The 20,534-nt window shown below is 43.2% G+C and overlaps 1 protein-coding gene across 5 annotated transcripts in view; it reads left to right on the forward strand.

Moving 5' to 3' along the window:
• Positions 1–20,534, forward strand: part of RICTOR (RPTOR independent companion of MTOR complex 2) — a 607,299-nt gene that overhangs the window by 491,122 nt on the left and 95,643 nt on the right. For all 5 annotated transcript variants that reach the window (XM_033932568.1, XM_033932543.1, XM_033932533.1 and 2 more), the window contains one exon: positions 12,696–12,925. In XM_033932568.1, the coding sequence (XP_033788459.1) occupies positions 12,696–12,925 (230 nt within the window). The remainder of the gene's footprint in view (positions 1–12,695; positions 12,926–20,534) is intronic.

Consider the following 20,534-nt stretch of genomic DNA (forward strand, 5'->3'; position numbering starts at 1 on the left):
GTTAATATTTTTTAAACAGGGGATATTGAGAAGATGTTGTAAAGCAGAGCGGAGTGATCTCAGGGGAGTATAGGGTATAAAAAGTCTATTTATGAATTCCAGTTAATTACTAATTCTAGTTTTGAATGTAAGTAGAATAATTTTATAAGTGATTCTAGTAGCCTTCCTCTGGACTGACTCCATCCTTTTTATATCTTTTTGAAGGTGCAGCCTCCAGAATTGTACACAATATTATTAATGAGGTCTCACCAGAGTCTTATACAGAGGCATCAATACTTCCTTTTTCCTACTGGCTATACATCTCCCTATGCAACCTAGCATCCTTCTAGCTTTCGCTGTCACCTTTTCAATCTGTTTGACCACCTTAAGATCATCATATACAATCACACCCAGGTCCCATTCTTCTGTTGTGCACATAAGTTGTGTACATAAGTTCTTCACCCCCTCAGGTTTATGCAACCCAAATGCATGACCTTGCATTTCTTTGCATTAAATTTTAGCTGCCAAATTTCAGACCATTCTTGAAACTTCTTTCTTCATGTTATTCGCACCATCCAGGGTGTCTACTCTATTGCAGATGTTGGTATCATCCACAAAGAGTCAAATCTTATCTGACAACCCTTCCGCAATATTATTTATAAAAATGTTAAAAACATCCTTTTCCTCAGAGTGATCTCCATTGATCACTACCCTCTGTTGCCTTCCACTCAACCAGTTCCTGACCCAGCCCGTCACTTTGGGACCCATCCCAAGGGCACTCAGTTTATTTATTAGACATCTGTGTGAAACACTATCAAAGGCTTTGATAAAATCTAAATGCACCACATTTAGCGCACATCCTCAATCCAATTTTCTGGTCACCCAGTCAAAGAAATTGATCAGATTTGTCTGACAAGAATTGAATCCATGTTGCCTCCGGTCTTGTAATCCACAGGATTCCAGAAACTTGACCATTCTCAGTTCTAAAAGTGTTTCCATTAATTTGCTTACCACAGAATTCAGACTTATTGGCCTGTAATTCCCTACTTCTTCCTTACTTCCACTTTTGTGACGAGGGACCACATCTGCCCTTCTCCAGTCCTCCGGTACCAATCCCAACGCTAGAGACTCATTGAAAAGGTCAGGCAGTGGAGCTACCAGAACTTCCCTAAATTTCTTCAGCACCCTCGGATGTACACCATCTGACCCCATCGCTTTTTCTACCTTTATTTTAGCTAGCTCCTCACGAACACAACCCTCTGAAAATCGATCAGGGTCTATTACTCCTCTATCCGTATTCACATTTGCCTTCTGCGGTACCACTCCCGGTGCTTCAGCCATGAACACAGAACAGAAATATTTAAGCAATTCGGCCTTTTCGTTTTCAGCTTCTGCATATTCCTCCCCTTCACCTTTGAGTCTCACAATGCTACTTTTGTACTTTTTCCTATCACTAATATATCTAAAAATGTCTTGTCTCCCCATTTTACTGTGTCAGCTATTTTTTTCTTCCATTTGCATTTTTGCTTTCCTGACTACAAGACCAGCCTCTCTTAACTTTTCCAGTTATTTTTGCCTGTCTTCCTCTTTCTGCGATATTTTGTAGTTTATGAAAGCTAACCTCTTGTTCCTTACCTTCTCAGCTACTACTTTTGAGAACCAAAGTGGCCTTCTTTTCCTCTTACTTTTACTTACTTGCCTCACAATTGCTCCTTTCAGTTTTGCTCACCGCATTTCCATTCCTTCCAGAATTTCCCATCCAGATAACAATTCCTTGATGTAATCCCCCATCCAAAGTTACTTTTTAAAAGTCTAGAGCCTTTGTTATTGAATGAGCACTCTCTATACCCATCTTAATATTTAAACCATACCATGCAGTAATCACTGAATGACAGGTGATCCATCCCGTGTGGGTTCCATTACCAACTGCTGGAACAGTTCTCCTTGTAGAGAATGTAGAATCTCCCTACTTCTAGAACACCCCACAATAGGGATACCCCAGTCAACATCAGGCATGTTAAAATCACCTATTAGCAAGACTTCCCCTTTTTTAGATATACAGTCAAACCTCAGTTTGCAAGTGTTTTGCAAGACGAGCAAAACCTCTACACATTCTCACAAATCGTGACTCACGAACCGAGCGATGACTCATTTGCGAGCACACACCCCCTGAACTGGCATCCCCCTTTGTCCCCCCTCCGCTGGAAGCGGCATCCCCCACCCGCCCAAACAAGCCCCTTACCCTCTATGGCACCGGCACGCAGCACCAACTCACAGGGCATGCCGGTGCCAGTGAACGAAGATCCCGCCTCTTGCTTGGGCCGGGCCTTTAGCATCTGCACATGCTCAAGGTCTTCTGGCTCTCATTCTCTCGGAGGGTGGCCTCGTGGGTGGGGAGAGGTGGAACCAATCAAGCGAGTTTCCCTTACTTCCTATGGGGAAACTTGCTTTGATATACGAGCAATTTGGTTTACCAGCATGCTTCTGGAACGAATTATGCTCGTAAATCAAGGTTCCATTGTATTCTGAATGTCTACTATTAAATCTCTATCTACTTCCTCCGTCTGTGAAGGAGGCCTGTATGTCACACCAATGTAAATATATTCACCATTCCCTCTTTCCAAATTGATCCACAATGCCTCTTCCTTGCCCTGCAATTGTGTGGCTTTAATATGATCTTTAACATATAACGCTTCTCCCCCTCCTTTTCTTCCTACCCTGTCTTTCCTGAACAGATTATAGCACGGTATAACTACATCCCAGTCATGGTTCTCCGTGAACCACGTCTCCGTGATCGCCACTACCCCTCTTCTTCCATCACAGCTTCTAAACTAAACTAAACTAAACCTTAAGTTTATATACCGCATCCTCTCCACGGAAGTGAAGCTCGGCACAGTTTACAAGAACTTAAAATATAAGGAGAGAAAGGAAAAGGTTTACATGAGCTTATATATAGAATGGAAGAGTAAGGGGGAAAATAGAATTACATGTTAGAGAAGAGCCAAGTTTTCAGTTGCTTGCGGAATAGTTGGAGAGAGCCCAGGTTCCGCAACGGGATAGTAAGGTCGTTCCAGAGACCTGTGATTTTGAAGAGAAGAGATTTTCCCAGTTTACCTGCATAGAGAATACCGCGTAGAGAGGGGAAGGATAGTTTATATCTTTGGGCGGGTCTGGTGGAGTCAGGACTCGAGGAGTTAAAGGATAGTGGGATTAGGGGAGGAAGGATGCCGTGAATGATCTTAAAAGCCAGGCAGGAGCATTTGAAATGGATTCTGGAAATCACTGGGAGCCAGTGAAGATTGGACAGGAGTGGGGAGACATTGTCAGTTTTGCAAAGATCAACTTGGCTGCAGTATTCTGGATAAGCTGGAGTCTTTGAAGACTTTTTTTGTTAGGCATAAGTAAATTGCATTGCAGTAGTCAAGTTTGGAGAGGATGATGGATTGGACGAGGACGGCGAAATGACCATAACATACTTCACCCCACGCAATCTGGCTCCAGATCCAACTTCAGCACAGAGACATTACTAGGCTCCCTCATTGACACAGCCAGACAACACCTCAGCACAGGAAAAAAAAATGCTTCTCATACAACTGGACCTGACCGCAGCATTTGACCTAGTAGACCATAACATCCTACTGCAAATTTTGGATGCAATAGGTATCTCAGATAATGTCTGGCTGTGTCAGTGAGGGAGCCTAGTAATGTCTCTGTGCTGAAGTTGGATCTGAAGCCAGATTGCATGGGTTGAAGTATGTTATGGTCTTCTAGATAGTTGGTGAGGAGTTTGGCTACTAGCCCTTCTGTCAGTTTGACATATAGAGGTATTGAGGCAATGGGTCTGTAATTGGATGGTTGGTCTGTTGGTCCTTTTGGATCTTTTTGGATTGGGGTGATGATGATTTTGCTGGGGTCAGTTGGGAAAAGGCCGTCTGTGAGCATGGTTTGTATCCATTGCAGAAGTAAAGTACGGAATTTTGTGTTGGAGGTTGTAAGGAGATATGATGGGCAGTGGTTGAGTTCACAAGATGCATGGCTGTACTTTTTTGTAGAGTTTATTGAGTTCAGACCATTATATGTTGGGAAATTGAGACCATGCTCTGTCTGCTGCAGTTGATTCTTTTTCTGTGGTATGAATTGTGATTTTGTTTAGGTGAGATGGGGTACAATTGAGGGTGGCTCTGGCATTTGTAATTTTGTTCTTGAAGTGTTCTGCTAAGAGGGTGGCTGAGGGGGTTGGGGTATTGTTAGTGGTCATGTAGGGTTTGGTGTCTGTTAGATTTTTTAATATTTGGAATAGTTTTTTGGTATCTTGGGTTTCTGTGCCTATTAGATTGGTGTAGTGTGTTTTTCTCTTGTCTTTTAGTAGTAGTTTGTATTGTTTGTTAATTTTTTTCCAGGCATTTTTTGTGTGATCTAGGTTAGTTTTTCTCCATTTTCTTTCTAGTCGTCTGCATTGTCTTTTAAGTAGGAGTAGTTCATTGTCAAACCATTGGTCTGATCTTCTGCTGGTTCTAGTTTTGGTTTGTAGTGGGGCTAGTACATCAAGAATGTTGGTGGTCAGATTGTTCCACTGTGAGATGAAGTCCTTGGGGTCGCAGTCCTGGATTGTTTCATCTATTTTTGTCCAGAATTTGGAGGGCTCAATGTGTTTGCAAGAGGTGTAAGTTATTTTTTTGGATTTAGATGTGGTTTCGTTCTTGGTCCAGTTGATGTTGAAGGTGTATGTGTAGTGGTCTGACCAGAGGGATGGGGACCAGGTTCCATTAGGTGTTTGAATTTCTGGGGTGGATGGTTGATGGGTCATGAAGGTTGCGATGTCAAGTTGGTGTCCTTTCTCATGAGAGGTTTGTGGGTTTAGGATTTGGAAGGATAAGGCATTGAGAAATGATAGACAGTTTTCTGCTGGTTTGGATGCTTGGTCTTCAAGGTGTAGGTTTAGATCTCCTAGGATAAGTCCTTAATTAAGATTGCTAGTCATCCTCCTCTTTTTTTTCTCTCTGCAGGTCACTGTTATTTTGTATCCCTGAGGGCATACTTCTGTTGTTCTAGGATCTGCGTCTGAGGTTAACCAGGTTTCTGTGAGGAAAAGACAGTCTAGGTTTTCAGTTTTTATCCAGTTTTTTATGTGTTCTGTTTTAGGTCCTAAGGCTCTGATGTTTAAGTAGGCACATGTTAGGGTGGTGATATCTGTTTCAAAATTGTGAGTCGTTTTAGGGTAGATGAGTGTTTTAGGAGGAGGTTGAGGTTTGGTCTTGGGAAGTGTTGATCTTCTTCTCCAGGCTAAGATGATTATATTTTGTACGCTGGTTTGGTGGTTTGAGCTTCTAGCTATTGGGGTTCTCCTGTTATGGTGTTGGATTTTGTTTGCAATGGAGCTTGTGGATGTGGTAGGTAAGTTGTTTACTACTGCTTTCCAACTGGTAATGATATCAGTAGGGTGGCCAGGGTGTGTGTTTATGGGATTAGCTTCATTTTGGTGGGGGGAGGGGGTAATGGGGGACGAGTGGTTGGCTGTGAGAAAGTTGTTCTTGTGTTGTACCTGGATGGATAGGATTAAAAATTTCTTTAGTGTAGGTGCTGTAGAGAGACTGGATAGGGTGGGAGGATTTGTTGGGAATGAAAACTATGGTTGAGAGTAACAGTTGAGCAAAAATCCAACAGTGCAGCGTCAAGGGGGAGGGGCGGAGCTCGCTTTCACGCCCTGAGTGCCTTCTGCACTGCTCCCGCTCTGCTTCTGCTCCCGGTCCAAGTCGGGAGGTGGAGAGTAGGAATTGAAGCAGTTAAGCAAACCCAACGGTGCAGCGTCGAGGGGGAGAGGCGGAGCTCGCTCCAATGCCCTGAGTTCCTTCTGCACTGCTCCCGCTCTGCTTCTGCTTCTGCTTCTGCTCCCAGTCCAAGTCAGGAGGTGGAGAGTAGGAATTGAAGCAGTTAAGCAAAATCTGACGGTGCAGTGTTGAGGGGGAGGGGCAGAGCTCGCTCCCACGCCCTGAGTGGCTTCTGCACTGCTCCCGCTCTGCTTCTGCTGCTGCTCCCGGTCCCTTTTCCCTATTCGTGTAGAGGTTTTCAGTTATTTACTTACCTGAGGCTTTATACTCACCTGGGAGCTTTGATCACCCTGCCCCATCACTTCTAGTTTAAAGGCCTCTTCAGTATATTAGCGAGCCTGCCGGTAAAGAGACTTCTTCCCTTCTTTGATAGATGCACAGCATCCCTGCTCAGCAGCTCTTGGAAAATCATTCCATGGTCCAGGAAGCCAAAACGTTCTCGACGACACCATACATGTAGCCAAGCATTCATCTCTAGAATGCGAGCTTCTCTGCTCTCAACAGGGAGGATGAACGAGAATACCACCTGTGCACCTAACTGCTTCACCTTCTCTCTCAGATCCACAAAGTCACTTTTGACACGTTCGCAGGAGTACCTGGCAGTATCCTTAGTGCCAATGTGGATGAACAGCATCGGACAGTAGTCATCAGGCTTGATGAGTTTCGGCAAGCTCTACGTAACATCTTGGATTTTGGCACCAGGTAAACAGCATACCTCTCATGACATCATCTCTTGTCTGCAGATGGACGCTTCTGTACCCGTCCTGTATGATGTTCCCTCCATGGCATCTGGTTGGTTGGGTCTTCCCCTGGACAGCGACGCATCCCTGCGTAGTGTCTCTAGTAGCTCCAGGTTGGCCTCGCTGCCTGTGGTATGTGGTTCTAGTACGTATTTAGTGGGCTCTGGCTCCCTTTTCTTTGATATCTTCTCAGGGACCGGTGTCCATGAAGAACCCTCAGCATTTTGGTCTTACGGCATGACTCTTGAGCTCTTAGCCTTGATGATGAGCGGTTATTTGGATGTAGTTTTCTTAACTCTCTTGCACTCAAATTTTCCTCTACTTGGCTACATGTATGGGGACACAGTTTTGTTAGGTGACTTCAACATGCCTGATGTGGATTGGGACACGCTTTCCTTTGCTTCCGGCAGCAGCAAGAGGCTATTAAACTCTATGAAGGGAGCAAGACTCAGGCAACTGGTGTTGGAACCAACAAGGGATCAGGCAATACTGGACCTGATATTTACCAATGGAGAAAGTGTCACAGAGGTCTCGGTGGGTGACACATTGGCCTCCAGTGACCACAACATGGTATGGTTCAATCTCAGGAAAGGTTTCACTAAATCTACCACACTGACCAAGGTCCTCAAATTCAAGGACACAAACTTCAAAGAAATAGGAGACTTTGTTCACCAGGCGCTAAAAAGCCAAGCAGAAACCGATAACGTGGAAGAAATGTGGTCGACTTTGAAAGCCACCATACAAGAAGCAACAAACCGCTATGTTAAATCAGTAAGTAAACAGCGAAGAAACAATAAGCCACAGTGGTTCTCTGCGGAGATTTCAGACCTCATCAAGGAGAAGAAAAAAGCATTCATCTCTTACAAACAATCAGGGAAACAGGACTCTAGGGAAGTCTATCTGGCCAAGTCAAAAGCCGTCAAAACAGCAGTTAGGGAGGCCAAATTCCGCATGGAGGAGTCTCTAGCGAAGAACATCCAGAAAGGAGATAAATCCTTCTTCAGGTATATCAGTGACAGAAATAAGAACTCAGGCGAGATAGTACATCTTAGGAAACCAGACGGAGACTATGTAGAAGCGGACTCGGAAAAAGCCCAACTGTTAAATGAATACTTCTGCTCAGTCTTAACTTGCGAGGTGCCAGATCTCGGCCCTCAGCTACAGACAAGGGTTGACGCAGATGACCCATTTAGTAATTTTGAGTTTACACCCAGCGGTGTCTACTGCGAGCTGTCAAAGCTTAAGGTTAACAAGGCAATGGGGCATGACAACCTACACCCCAGGGTGCTCAGGGAGTTGTGTGATGTCTTGGCGGAACCGCTATCCGCGCTCTTCAATCTCTCCCTTAGTACGGGTAACGTCCCGTTGGACTGGAAGACGGCTAACGTCATTCCACTCCACAAGAAAGGCTCCAAGATGGAGACAGCAAACTACAGACCGGTAAGTCTCACATCAATAGTGTGCAAACTAATGGAAACTCTAATCAAATGCCAATTGGATACGATCCTGAACGAGGAGAATCTACGGGATCCCCGTCAACATGGATTTACTAAGGGGAGATCCTGCCAATCCAACCTGATCAGCTTGTTTGACTGGGTGATGAGAAAGTTTCAAGTTTCAAGAAAGCTGGATGTTGGGGAGTCCCTGGACATCGTGTACCTGGACTTCAGCAAAGCGTACCACACCGCAGGTTGCTGAGCAAGATGAGTTCTATAGGATTGGGCGACACATTGACGAAATGGGTTGGGAAATGGCTTGGAAGTAGGCTTCAGAGGGTAGTGGTGAACGGCACCCCCTCCAAAATGACGGAGGTAATCAGTGGAGTGCCGCAGGGCTCAGTCCTGGGCCCGATCCTATTCAACATCTTTATAAGAGACTTGGCAGAAGGGCTGCGAGGTAAAATAACATTATTCGCCGATGACGCCAAACTAAGCAATGTAGTGGGCAAAAGCACAACAGACATAAATTCAATGTCCGACAACATGATGCACGACCTACTCCTACTGGAGCGCTGGTCTAGGTCCTGGCAACTCAGCTTCAATGCCAAAAAATGCAAAGTCATGCACCTGGGCAGCCAAAATCCATGCAAGACCTACACCCTTAATGGCGAGATCCTAACAAGAACTGAAGCAGAACGAGACTTAGGGGTGATCGTCAGTGTGAACATGAAAACTGCCAATCAAGTGGAGCAAGCTTCATCCAAGGCAAGGCAAATCATAGATTGCATACGCAGGAGTTTCGTCAGCCGTAAGCCTAAAGTCATTATGCCATTGTATAGATCAATGGTGAGGCCCCACCTGGAATACTGTGTGCAATTCTGGAGGCCGCATTACCGTAAGGATGTGCTGAGACTGGAGTCAGTCCAGAGAATGGCCACCCGGATGGTCTCGGGACTCAAGGATCTCCCGTACGAGGAACGGCTGGATAAGTTGCAGCTGTACTCACTTGAGGAACGCAGAGAGAGGGGTGACATGATCGAGACATTCAAGTATCTCACGGGCCGCATCGAGGTGGAAGAAGATATCTTCTTTTTCAAGGGTCCCGCGGCAACAAGGGGGCAACCGTGGAAAATCAGGGGCGGGAAACTGCACAGGGACACCAGAAAATTCTTTTTCACTGAAAGGGTGGTTGATCGCTGGAATAGTCTTCCACTTCAGGTTATTGAGGCCAGCAGCGTGCCTGATTTTAAGGCCAAATGGGATCGACACGTGGGATCTATTCACAGAGAAAGGTAGGGGAAGGTCATTAGGGTGGGCAGACTAGATGGGCCGTGGCCCTTATCTGCCGTCTATTTCTATGTTTCTATGTTTACTATGGCTTCTTCTGCCAGATCCTGGTAGGCTTTCTCACAGTGGATTGCTAGGAATCGGGTGGAGCCTGAGAAGGCTCCCAGTTAGGTAGTCCTGGCTTTCCTTCTGGAGGGTTTAGACAGAAGTCTGGCAATGACCTCCCTGAAAGTTCAGGTTGCAGGCTTTGCGTGTTTTCGAGCACACTGAGGCGCTTGGTCGCTTACTACTCTAAAGTTTTAAGTTTAATAAAATTTGATTAAATCGCTTATCTGGAATTAATAAGCGAATAACAATCCAATAGTAATACAATTAAAACATGAAGTAAACACTTACAAATAACAGGGGGACATAAACCATTACATTAGGTCAGAAAGGAGAGAAATGCAATATTTGTGTGAAAGGAGACAAATAAGGTGAGTACAGCAGGAATGGTGGAGAGAGAGAAGAGAGAAAAAGAGGAATAGCACTATATGTGAAAAACTATAATGAAGTAGCTAAAATGGATAAAATGCAGGGGTCCTAGAGAAAGGAGGCAGCTGAAGAAGTTTTGCAATTTTAAGCATCCTTAAAAAGAAAACATTTAAGGCTGCTTTTGAAATTATCTATATTTTTATCTTCTCTTAAATATAATGGGAGGGCATTCCAAGTCTGAGGGGCAATGACCAAAAAAAATATTTTGCCTGTGTGTACCTATAATCTTTAATTATGATACTGTCAGAAGATGTTGGTCCATAGAGCAAAGTGTACGTGTTGGTGGTGTACGGAATTAGCAGATTATATATGTATTGAGGCTTCTTCAAAAATTGGGTTTTGAATGTTAATACAGTGGTACCTTGTATTACGAGCATAATCCGTTCCAGGAGCATGCTCGTAATCCAAAATGCTCGTTCATCAAAGCGAGTTTCCCCATAGGAAATAATGGAAACTCGCTTTGATACGTCCCCCCCCCCCAAGGCCAGGGCGCTGCTCCTCCCCCCCCGCTCGCAAAGTCCCCCCCTGCGTGATCCGGCACCCCCCCCCCCGTGAGAACAGGCACCCCCCCCCGCCCGACCAACTTTAATTCACCCCCTCCCCCGTCTGGCACTGGCACGAGAACCGCTCCCCCCGCTCGCAAAGGCCCCCCCATTGCTCGAATCGGCACCCCTCCCCCCCAGCGAGAACAGGAACCCCCCGCCCGACCAACTTTTTCTAACCCCCCCTTTGGCACCGACACACAGCCCACAAGTGCCGGTGCCGCTTGAAGATCTTCTTCCTTGTCTCTGCCAGCTTTGAGCATGCATCTGCGCATGCTCAAGCCCTTCTAATTCTCCCTCTCGCCAAAGGGGGGGTGAATTAAAGTTGGTCAGGCGGGAGGTTCCTGTTCTCGCGGAGGGGGGGTGCCAATTCGAGTGGGGGGGGCAGCGATGCCGGTTATCGGGGGGTGCTCGTAAATCAAGTCAACACTCGGTTTGCGAGACACGTTTTGCGAGAATGTTTTGCTCGTCTTGCAAAACACTCGCAAACCGAGGTTTGACTGGTAGTATGATTTTGAAGGAAGCCAATGTGATTTTTGTAACGTGATCATACTTCTTAGCATTTGATATAAGTTTGATGACTGTGTTTTGAACAATCTGAAGCCTTTTTTTTCCTTATGGATTATGCCGATGAATAAAGAATTGCAGTAATCCAGTTTCAATATAATTAATGAGTGAATTAGGATATTTAACGATTTAGGTTCCAAGAATTTAGCTACAGATCTAAAAACACAATTTTACTACTCCACTGATGTGTTCGTGGAATGACAACTGCTGATCTAAGATAACACCTAGTATTTCTTTTAAGAGAGTGGAGTGAAATTTAATTGTTGTTGTCATTGTGATTCCTTGTTTCCAGGGAAACAGCATTGTTTTGGTTTTGGAGACATTAAGTCTATTCTCTACTTAGTGCCTATTCTCTACTTAAAATGCCAACTTTCCTCCAACCCTTTCGGTTTCACTATGCCTCATGATAGTTATTAATAACCCTCTTTTCAGAGTTATGATCCTAGCAACTTAGAAGTCCCTGATGTGAGAATATGATGCTTGCTTGTCTTCAGAGAAAGCAGTTACTCACCTATAGCAAGTGTTCTCTGAGGACAACAGGCATATATTTTCACAACCTGCCCACCTCCCCAGTTAGCTTCTTAGCTATCTTACTGAACTGCAGATCCTGTGAGCTGATGTTGGGCAAGAAGGTACTAGCACACGTGCAGTATGGGCGATCTTAATCTTTTTAAAGTGATAGTACACTTTTTGACTTTGTGCCAGGTTCCACTTATGACATCACCCAGATGTGAGAATTTATGCCTGCTGTCTTTGGAGAACACCTGCTACAGGTGGGTAGCTTTGCTTTGTAGCTAGCTAAGAAAGCTCTTGTGCATGCTTAGAGGTTACTCACACACTGCTATATCTGCCTCTTCTTCAGAAGGAGGACATCCTATCACATCTCTGTTGCCGACAAAGAAACCAAATGGGGAGTGGGACTGTACATGTCAACCTTGGAAATAACAACCTTTATTAATGTAGATTCAAATAAACACAGACGAACTTACTACCCCGCTGCGGAACCAGGGCTCCCTCCAATTATTCCGCAAGCAGCTGAAAACCTGGCTTTTCACTAAAATGTAATTCTATCCCCCCTTACTCTTCTCTTCTAAATATAAGTTCATGTAAACCTTTTTTTTCCTTCTCTTCCTATATTTTAAGTTCTTGTAAACCGTGCCGAGCTCCACATCCGTGGAGATGATGCGGTATATAAACTTAAGGTTTAGTTTAGCACATATAAATACATATATACAAGGATAAAATGTCCTTGACCTTTGGGGACTTGACACAGTCCGTGTTTCGGCCTCCAATCGGAGGTCTGCCTCAGGGATGATGAAGTTGGTCTACTAAATATTGGTGTAGTACTCCAAGCTTGTGTCTTGTGCGCCTACACATGCGATGCTGGAGTGAAAACTTTGAAAAATAGACTATGTGGGGGTGCTCAAAGAAGCTTGTAAAATGGAAATGTATTATATGTTGTTGTTACATATTTTTAGTTTACCAGGTACTTTAGCTAGATTGTGAGCCTTCGGGACAGATAGGGTCATTTTTCTTAAGTACCTAATTTCATTTTAGTTTGATACATTGTCAACCACTTAGGTCAGTAAAATGCAGGAGCAGTATATCAAATCTTAAATAAACATATATTATAAATTGATTATTTTTCTTTTGTAACTTGAAATCATTACTTTAGAAGTAGAGTACAAATTCCTTTTAAGATTTTAAATATACCGTAAATAAACATTTATGTATGTGTTAAATGGTTTTGTCTCTTAAAAATTGTTACTATTATTGCAGAACTTGTATCTATGTGCTTGGTCTACTAGCCAAAACAAAACAAGGTTGTGATATATTAAAGCAACACAATTGGGATGCAGTGAGGCATAGTCGCAGACATCTTTGGCCAGTTGTATCTGAGGACATGGAACAGCTTTGCAGTGAACTCTCTTCTATACCAAGCACTCTTAGTTTGAATTCTGAGTCTACCAGCTCCCGACATAATAGTGAAAGTGAATCCATACCACCAAGTAAGTAAACTTTTTGGAAAAGAATGGTGGCAGCTTCACTTGTCATCTTTTGCCAGTATAAAAATATATAATAAGGCCCCTTTTTTACCATTGTCATTCTGCTAATAAATTTTGCGGGAAGCTGCATGGAATTCTGCAGCTGAAAGTTTTACATATGTTATGCTACAGATTTGAAGTTTATCTGCATTTTATGTAACTGAAAACTTATTGCACATGGAAAAAAAATGGTAACATTACCATATATACTCAAATATAAATTGATCTGAATATAAACCGAGGTGACCATTTCCCCCCAAAAGGAAGAAAAATGGTTGACTCAAATATAAATTGATATTAGAAATTTGGGTAGAAAAAATATTGAGAGAAGTTACGACAAATATTCTATTAGTCTCAGAAAAAAACCTTGCCTCTTTTTACTCTGATTAGCAAACATTTTGCAAGCCATGAAATAAATTCCTCCCAAATGGCCCGCAACATTGCCCTGAATTTATGGGACTAAAGCAAATCAGGAGGATTTCCAAAAAGGAAATATTTGGACTGCCACAGAGCTTCAACAGAAAGGGAAAAGGTTATTTCCTTGCACTGCAGACAAAGGCTCCTCTGGGGACACAATTGAGCAACTACTTGCCTAAGATCAAAGACAGTCAGAGGAACATCCAAAGGAAGAAATCCCTCCAACCAACCTGAGATAATCTACACAGATTTCTTAGTGATTGGGAGAAAGGGGTAAGCAGAATCTGGAGACCAGAGTAGTTCTGATACCAGTAAGCTCAGGAAGAAGTTCAAGCCAAGCAGGGTTCTGAAAGGGTTGTTTATTCAAAAAGCACAAAATAACAACATACAGTTGGGTTGGGTTATACTACCGTCCCCCAGGACAAAATGAACAGACAGATGAAATATTTTCAGAGATTAGGAAAGTTAGAGAAACGGGCAACACTATGATAATGGGTGATTTCAATTACCAAATTAATAGGGAAGAGTATGTAAAATCAGCAAGTAACAAAGCTCATTCTCTATAAACAAATATATCTTTAGAACCCCCTACAATTCCACTCAGTACTGCCAAATAATCATTCGCAGATATACATCACCGCAATCATACACCACACACTAAATTCAAAGCAGAAACAGAGGGAAAAGGAGCACAAGAGAACCAGAAGAGAAAAAGCAAGTGGAGAAAAAGCCTCAGTTCAGCTTCATGGGCTCAAAAAACTCCACTTTCTCTCATATGGGCTCTGTTTTTATGAATCAAAATGTTCACTGAATCAAGTATCAGCGGTAGCCACTTCCCAGTTGGAGATTGAAATATCCAAAAGTCTTGTTAAATTGTTGTGTGTATTACTTGCTGCCCCATTCTCTGTCTTATGTATTATGTTTACTTTTTTGGACTTGGTGTTGGGAACTCTGGACTTGGGGGTGTTGGGGGGGGGGGTGTTTTCATCCAAACTTGTTTGGAGTCCTATTTCTCTGGCTGAGTTTTATCATCTATGTTCTATTGCTGGTTCTAATAAAAATCATTTGGCTATAAAACTAGGGCTACTCTTTTGATGACTTGTTTAAGTGAATTAGATAAAAATTTACTCATGAAATTATATTTTAATAACAAAACAACCAAATTCTGTGGTAACAATGTATTGATATTTCCTGATGTTGCTAGAGCTACCCAAATGCAAAGGAAGAAATTTTGTCAGTTAAAATCTAGGGTTTTAACTCTAGCATGTACCTTTTTTTTCTAAAATTTCCCAAAAAAGCAAACAGGAAGGCTGGGAATTAAGTGTATAATCAAAATACAAGAGAAGGAATGTATTTTTTGGGATCCCACAGAGATTCAGAAATTTTTAAGTTTTCTTGAACAAGGGAAAAATAATGTAAAATAGCTTTGAACTGATTTTTTTTAAAGGAATCCAAGAATAAGAAGAGAAGCACTAGAAATGAGGTAGCCTAGGGGAAGATTTTTATTTTATTAATTTGGATAATTTCTATTTTCATTTATAGTTGAATCTTCTCTCAAGTTTAATATGTCTTATCCTTTACTGTACTTGAAGAATTGTGTGAAAAATTTTGATAAATAAAGGAAAAACAAAAAAAGCTAAAAGGATCAGTTGCAAAGGTTAGGACTTTAAACCAGGCATGGATGTTATTTAAAAATACCATCATGGAAGCCCAGACCAGATGTATTTCACGTATCGGCAAAGGTGGAAAGAAGAGAAAACGTGGTTAAAAGGTGAAGTGAAAGAGGCTATTAGAGCCAAAAAAACATCCATTAAAGAATGGAAAAAGGATCCAAATGAAGAAAATAAGAAGAAACGCAAGCACTGGCAAGTTACATGCAAAGCATTGATAAAGACAGCTAAGAAAGAATATGAAGAGAAACTTGCAAAAGCAGCAAAAACTCATAACAATTTTTTAAGGTATATCAGAAGCAGAAAACCTTTGAGGGAATCTGTGGGACCGTTGAATGACCAGGAGCGAAAGGGGTGCTCAAGGATGATAAGGCCATAGCGGAAAGACTGAATGAATTCTTTGCTTCGGTCTTTATGCAAGAAGATGCAAGAGATCTACCTAAAACGGTAATGGTTTTCAAGGGTGATGATGCGGAGGAACTGAAAGAAATCTCAGTGAATCTGGAAGATGTACTGAGCCAAATCGACAAGTTAAAAAGTGATAAATCGCCAGGACCAGATGGTATACTTCCCAGGGTACTAAAAGAACTCAAACATGAAATTGCTGACCTGCTGTTATTGATCTGTAACCTGTTGCTAAAATCATCTGTTGTAATATATGGCCAATGTTGCACCGATTTTTTTTTTTTTTTTTAAAGGACTCCAGGGGAGATCTGGGAAATTACAGACTGATAAGCCTCACTTCGGTGCTGAGCAAAATGGTAGAAATGAGTGTAAAAAATAAAATTGTGGAACACGTAGACCAGGGGTGCCCACACTTTTTGGGCTTGCGAGCTACTTTTAAAATGACCAAGTCAAAATGATCTACCAACAATAAAATTTTAAAAAAATACAACGCACACTGTACGCATAGAAAATGTTAATTATCATTCCTATTCCAGGGTTTTTCAAAGAGGTCAAAGCGGATGACTCTATGCACTATCACCTCAGTAACAACCATACAAAAATAGACACATATACCCCCCTCCCTTTTTACTAAACCACGATAGCAGTTTTTAGAGCGCAGGGAGCTGTGCTGAATGCCCAGCGCTGCTCTCGACACTCATAGGCTCCCTGCGCTAAAAAACTCTATTGCGGTTTAGTAAAAGGGGACCTTAGTGTAAAATATAGACAGCAGATATAAATTGAGACACATTTCGATCACTAAATTTAAAATAAAATCATTTTTCCTACCTTGTCTGGTGATTTCATGAGTCTCTGGTTGCACTTTCTTCTTCTGACTGTGCATCCAGTCTTTCTTCCCTTCTTTCAGCCTGTATGCTTCCTCTCCTCCACACCTCATTCCCTCCCCCAACTTTTCCTTCCTCTCTCCCTGCCCTTTCTTTCTCTCTGCCTCCCTTTCCTTTTTTTCTGTTTCTCTTCTTTCCTTTGTCTCCCTGCCTGCCCTTTTTCTTTCTTTCTTTCTCCCTGCCCTCCCCCAAGACACTGCCACTGCCATCGGGGACCCAAACTGCCATCGGGGACCAGGACCCAAACCGCCACCAATAACAGGCCCGAAAGCTGACGCCAATAACACGCCCAAAAGCCGACGCCGCCCCAACCTCTCTCTGCTTCGGCCGACCAGCATCGCAAGGAACTGTTGGGGGAAATGCTGCCGGGTCCTGCCTTCGCGGAAACAGAAAGTAGGCAGGACCCGGCAGCAAGAAGAGGAAATGCTTCACTGACCTGTCTCCCGCCTTAGCCCGTAGCGAACGCTTGCTTCAGGGCTCTTAACATGTGCGTGCAGGCTTCCCTTCTCCCCCCCTCCCCCTCCCCGGGCATAACTTCCGGTTTCGGAGGGAAGAGAAGAGAAGCCTGCACGCACACGTTAGAGCCCGGAGCATAAGTTCGCTAGGGGCTGAAATCGTAGATCAGGACGGCAACACGAGTGCGATCGACTCGAGTTGCCTTCCTGAGCTACTGGTCGATCGCGATCGACGCGTTGGGCACCCCTGACGTAGACAAACATGATTTAATGAGATGGAGTCAGCATGGGTTCAGCCAAGGGAGATCTTGCCTCACAAATTTGCTTGACTTCTTTGAAGGTGTGAATAAACATGTGGATAAAGGTGAGCCAGTTAATATAGTGTATCTAGATTTTCAGAAAGCTTTCGATAAAGTTCCTCACGAGAGGCTCCTGAGAAAATTAATCATAGGATAGGTGGCAAAATTCAGTTATGGATTAGGAATTGGTTATTGGATATAAAACAGAGAGTAGGGTTAAATGGTAATTTTTCTCAATGGAGGAGAGTAAACGGTTTAGTGCCGCAGGGGTTTGTACTGGGACCAGTGCTATTTAACTTATTTATAAATGATCTGGAAATTGGAATGACGAGTGAGGTGATTAAATTTGCAGATGACACTAAACTGTTCAAAGTGGTTAAAACACATACGGATTGTGAAAAATTGCAGGCGGACCTTAGGAAATTGGAAGACTGGGCATCCAAGTGACAGATGAAATTTAATGTGGACAAATGCTCTTCAACATATTCAACATATTCAACATATCTGGCGAAAGACGTAAGAAGACTTGAGGCGGTCCAGAGGAGGGCGACGAAAATGATAGGAGGCTTGCGCCAGAAGACGTATGAGGAGAGACTGGAAGCCCTGAATATGTATACCCTAGAGGAAAGGAGAGACAGGGGAGATATGATTCAGACGTTCAAATACTTAAAGGGTATTAACGTAGAACAAAATCTTTTCCAGAGAAAGGAAAATGGTAAAACCAGAGGACATAATTTGAGGTTGAGGGGTGGTAGATTCAGGGGCAATGTTAGGAAATTCTACTTTACGGAGAGGGTGGTGGATGCCTGGAATGCGCTCCCGAGAGAGGTGGTGGAGAGTAAAACTGTGACTGAGTTCAAAGAAGCGTGGGATGAACACAGAAGATTTAGAATCAGAAAATAATATTAAAGATTGAACTAGGCCAGTTACTGGGCAGACTTGTACGGTCTGTGTCTGTGCATGGCCGTTTGGAGGAGGATGGGCAGGGGAGGGCTTCAATGGCTGGGAGGGTGTAGATGGGCTGGAGTAAGTCTTAACAGAGATTTCGGCAGTTGGAACCCAAGCACAGTACCTGGAAAAGCTTTGGATTCTCGCCCAGAAATAGCTAAGAAGAAAAAAAAAATTTTTTAAATTGAATCAGGTTGGGCAGACTGGATGGACCATTCGGGTCTTTATCTGCCGTCATCTACTATGTTACTATGTTAAACGACCTGGAAATTGGTACGACGAGCGAAGTGATTAAATTTGCGGATGATACAAAGTTATTCAGAGTGGTGAAGACACAGAAGTATTGCGAAGAGCTGTAATGTGACCTAAACACGCTTAAGAAATGGTCCGCGACATGGCAAATGAGGTTTAATGTGGATAAGTGTAAGGTGACAAAAATCTTATACACGAATACAGAATGTCTGGTGCGGAACTCAGAGAGACCCCCCCAGGAAACAGACCTGGGAGTACTGGTCGACAAGTCGATGAAGCCGTCCGTGCAATGTGTGGCGGCAACAAAAAGGGCGAACAGAATGTTAGGAATGATTAAGAAGGGAATCACAAGCAGATCGGAGAAGGTTATCATGCCGCTGTACCGGGCCATGATATGCCCCCCACCTGGAATACTGCATCCAGCACTGGTCGCCGTACATGAAGAAGGACACGATACTACTCGAAAGGGTCCAGAGAAGAGCGACTAAAATGGTTAAGGGGCTGGAGGAGTTGCCATACAGTGAGAGATTAGAGAAACTGGGCCTCTTCTCCCTTGAAAAGAGGAAGCTGAGAGGGGACATGATCGAAACATTCAAGATAATGAAGGGAATAGACTTAGTAGATATAAACAGGTTGTTCACCCTCTCCAAGGTAGAGAGAATGAGAGGGCACTCTCTAAAGTTAAAAGGAGATAGATTCTGTACAAACGTAAGGAAGTAGTTCTTCACCCAGAGAGTGGTGGAAAACTGGAACGCTATTCCGGAGGCTTTTATAGGGGAAAACACCCTCCAAGGATTCAAGATAAAGTTAGACAAGTTCCTGCTGAACCAGAACATATGCAGGTAAAGCTAGTCTCGGGGCACTGGTCTTTGACCTAAGGGCCGCCACATGAGCGGTCTGCTGGGCACAATGGACCACTGGTTTGACCTAGCAGCGGCAATTCTTATGTGATGCACATTGGGAAGAATAACCTGAATCACAGTTACCGAATGCTAGGGTTCAACTTGGGGGTTAGCGCCCAAGAAAAGGAACTGGGTATCATTGTAGACAATACGATGAAACCTTCCACCCAATGTTCGGCGGCGGCCAAAATAGCAAATAGGATGCTGGGAATCATTAAAAAAAGGGGTGGTTAACAAGACTAAGAATGTTATAATACCTCTGTATTGCTCCATGGTGCAACCTTATTTGGAGTATTGTGTTCAATTCTGGTCTCCTTATCTCAAGAAAGATATAGTGGCGCTAGAAAAGGTTCAAAGAAGAGCAACCAAGATGGTAAAGGGGATGGAACTCCTCTCGTATGAGGAAAGACTAAAACGGTTAGGGCTCTTCAGCTTGGAAAAGAGACTGCTGAAGGGAGATATGATTGAAGTCTACAAAATCCTGAGTGGAGTAGAACGGGTACAAGTGGATCGATTTTTCACTCCGTCAAAAATTACAAAGACTAGGTGACACTCGATGTTATAGGGAAGTGCTCTTAAAACCAATAGGAGGAAAAAAAATTTCACTCGGAGAATAGTTAAGCTCTGGAACATGTTGCCAGAGGATGTAGTAAGAGTGGATAGCGTAGCTGGTTTTAAGAAAGGTTTGGAAAAGTTCCTGGAGGAAAAGTCCATAGTCTGTTATTGAGAAAGACAAGGAGGAAGCCACTGCTTGCCCTATATTGGTAACATGGAATATTGCTACACTTTGGGTTTTGGCCAGTGTTGCAACCTGAGCTCCTGATACTCGCAGCGGGCCCGTTCACAGCGACTGATACTACTCCCAGCACGTCCCCTCCAACTAGAGAATCCTTCAGGCTCCCTAGGCACCAGCCTAGGGTGAAAACATCAGGTAAATGTCCACAGTAAAAGCAGGCAAGGAAAATTACATACACCCAGGAAGGTCAAAAAAAGATAAACTTATTCCTGACTACGTCAAATTCGTTCAGTTTCTAAATTCTTATACCCCAAGTCACTTAATACACTAATTCATTCCCTGGTGATTTCAAAAATTGACTATTTCAACGCGCTATTTAAAGGAATTGCCCAAAAAGAAATCCGACGTTTACAGATCGTTCAAAATGCTTCAATTAAACTCATAAGGAAAGCTAAAACATTTGACCATGTAACACCTCTACTTAAGGAAACGCTTTGGTTTCCAGTTGCACACCGCATAACATAAATTAAGTCTATTGACTTTCAAATCTCTTCTCTATAAAACTCCCCCCTTTATTCATAGACTATTGATTCCCTATACATCAA

The sequence above is a fragment of the Geotrypetes seraphini genome, chromosome 1 (genome assembly GCF_902459505.1).
Source record: "Geotrypetes seraphini chromosome 1, aGeoSer1.1, whole genome shotgun sequence".
Lineage (NCBI taxonomy): Eukaryota > Metazoa > Chordata > Amphibia > Gymnophiona > Dermophiidae > Geotrypetes > Geotrypetes seraphini.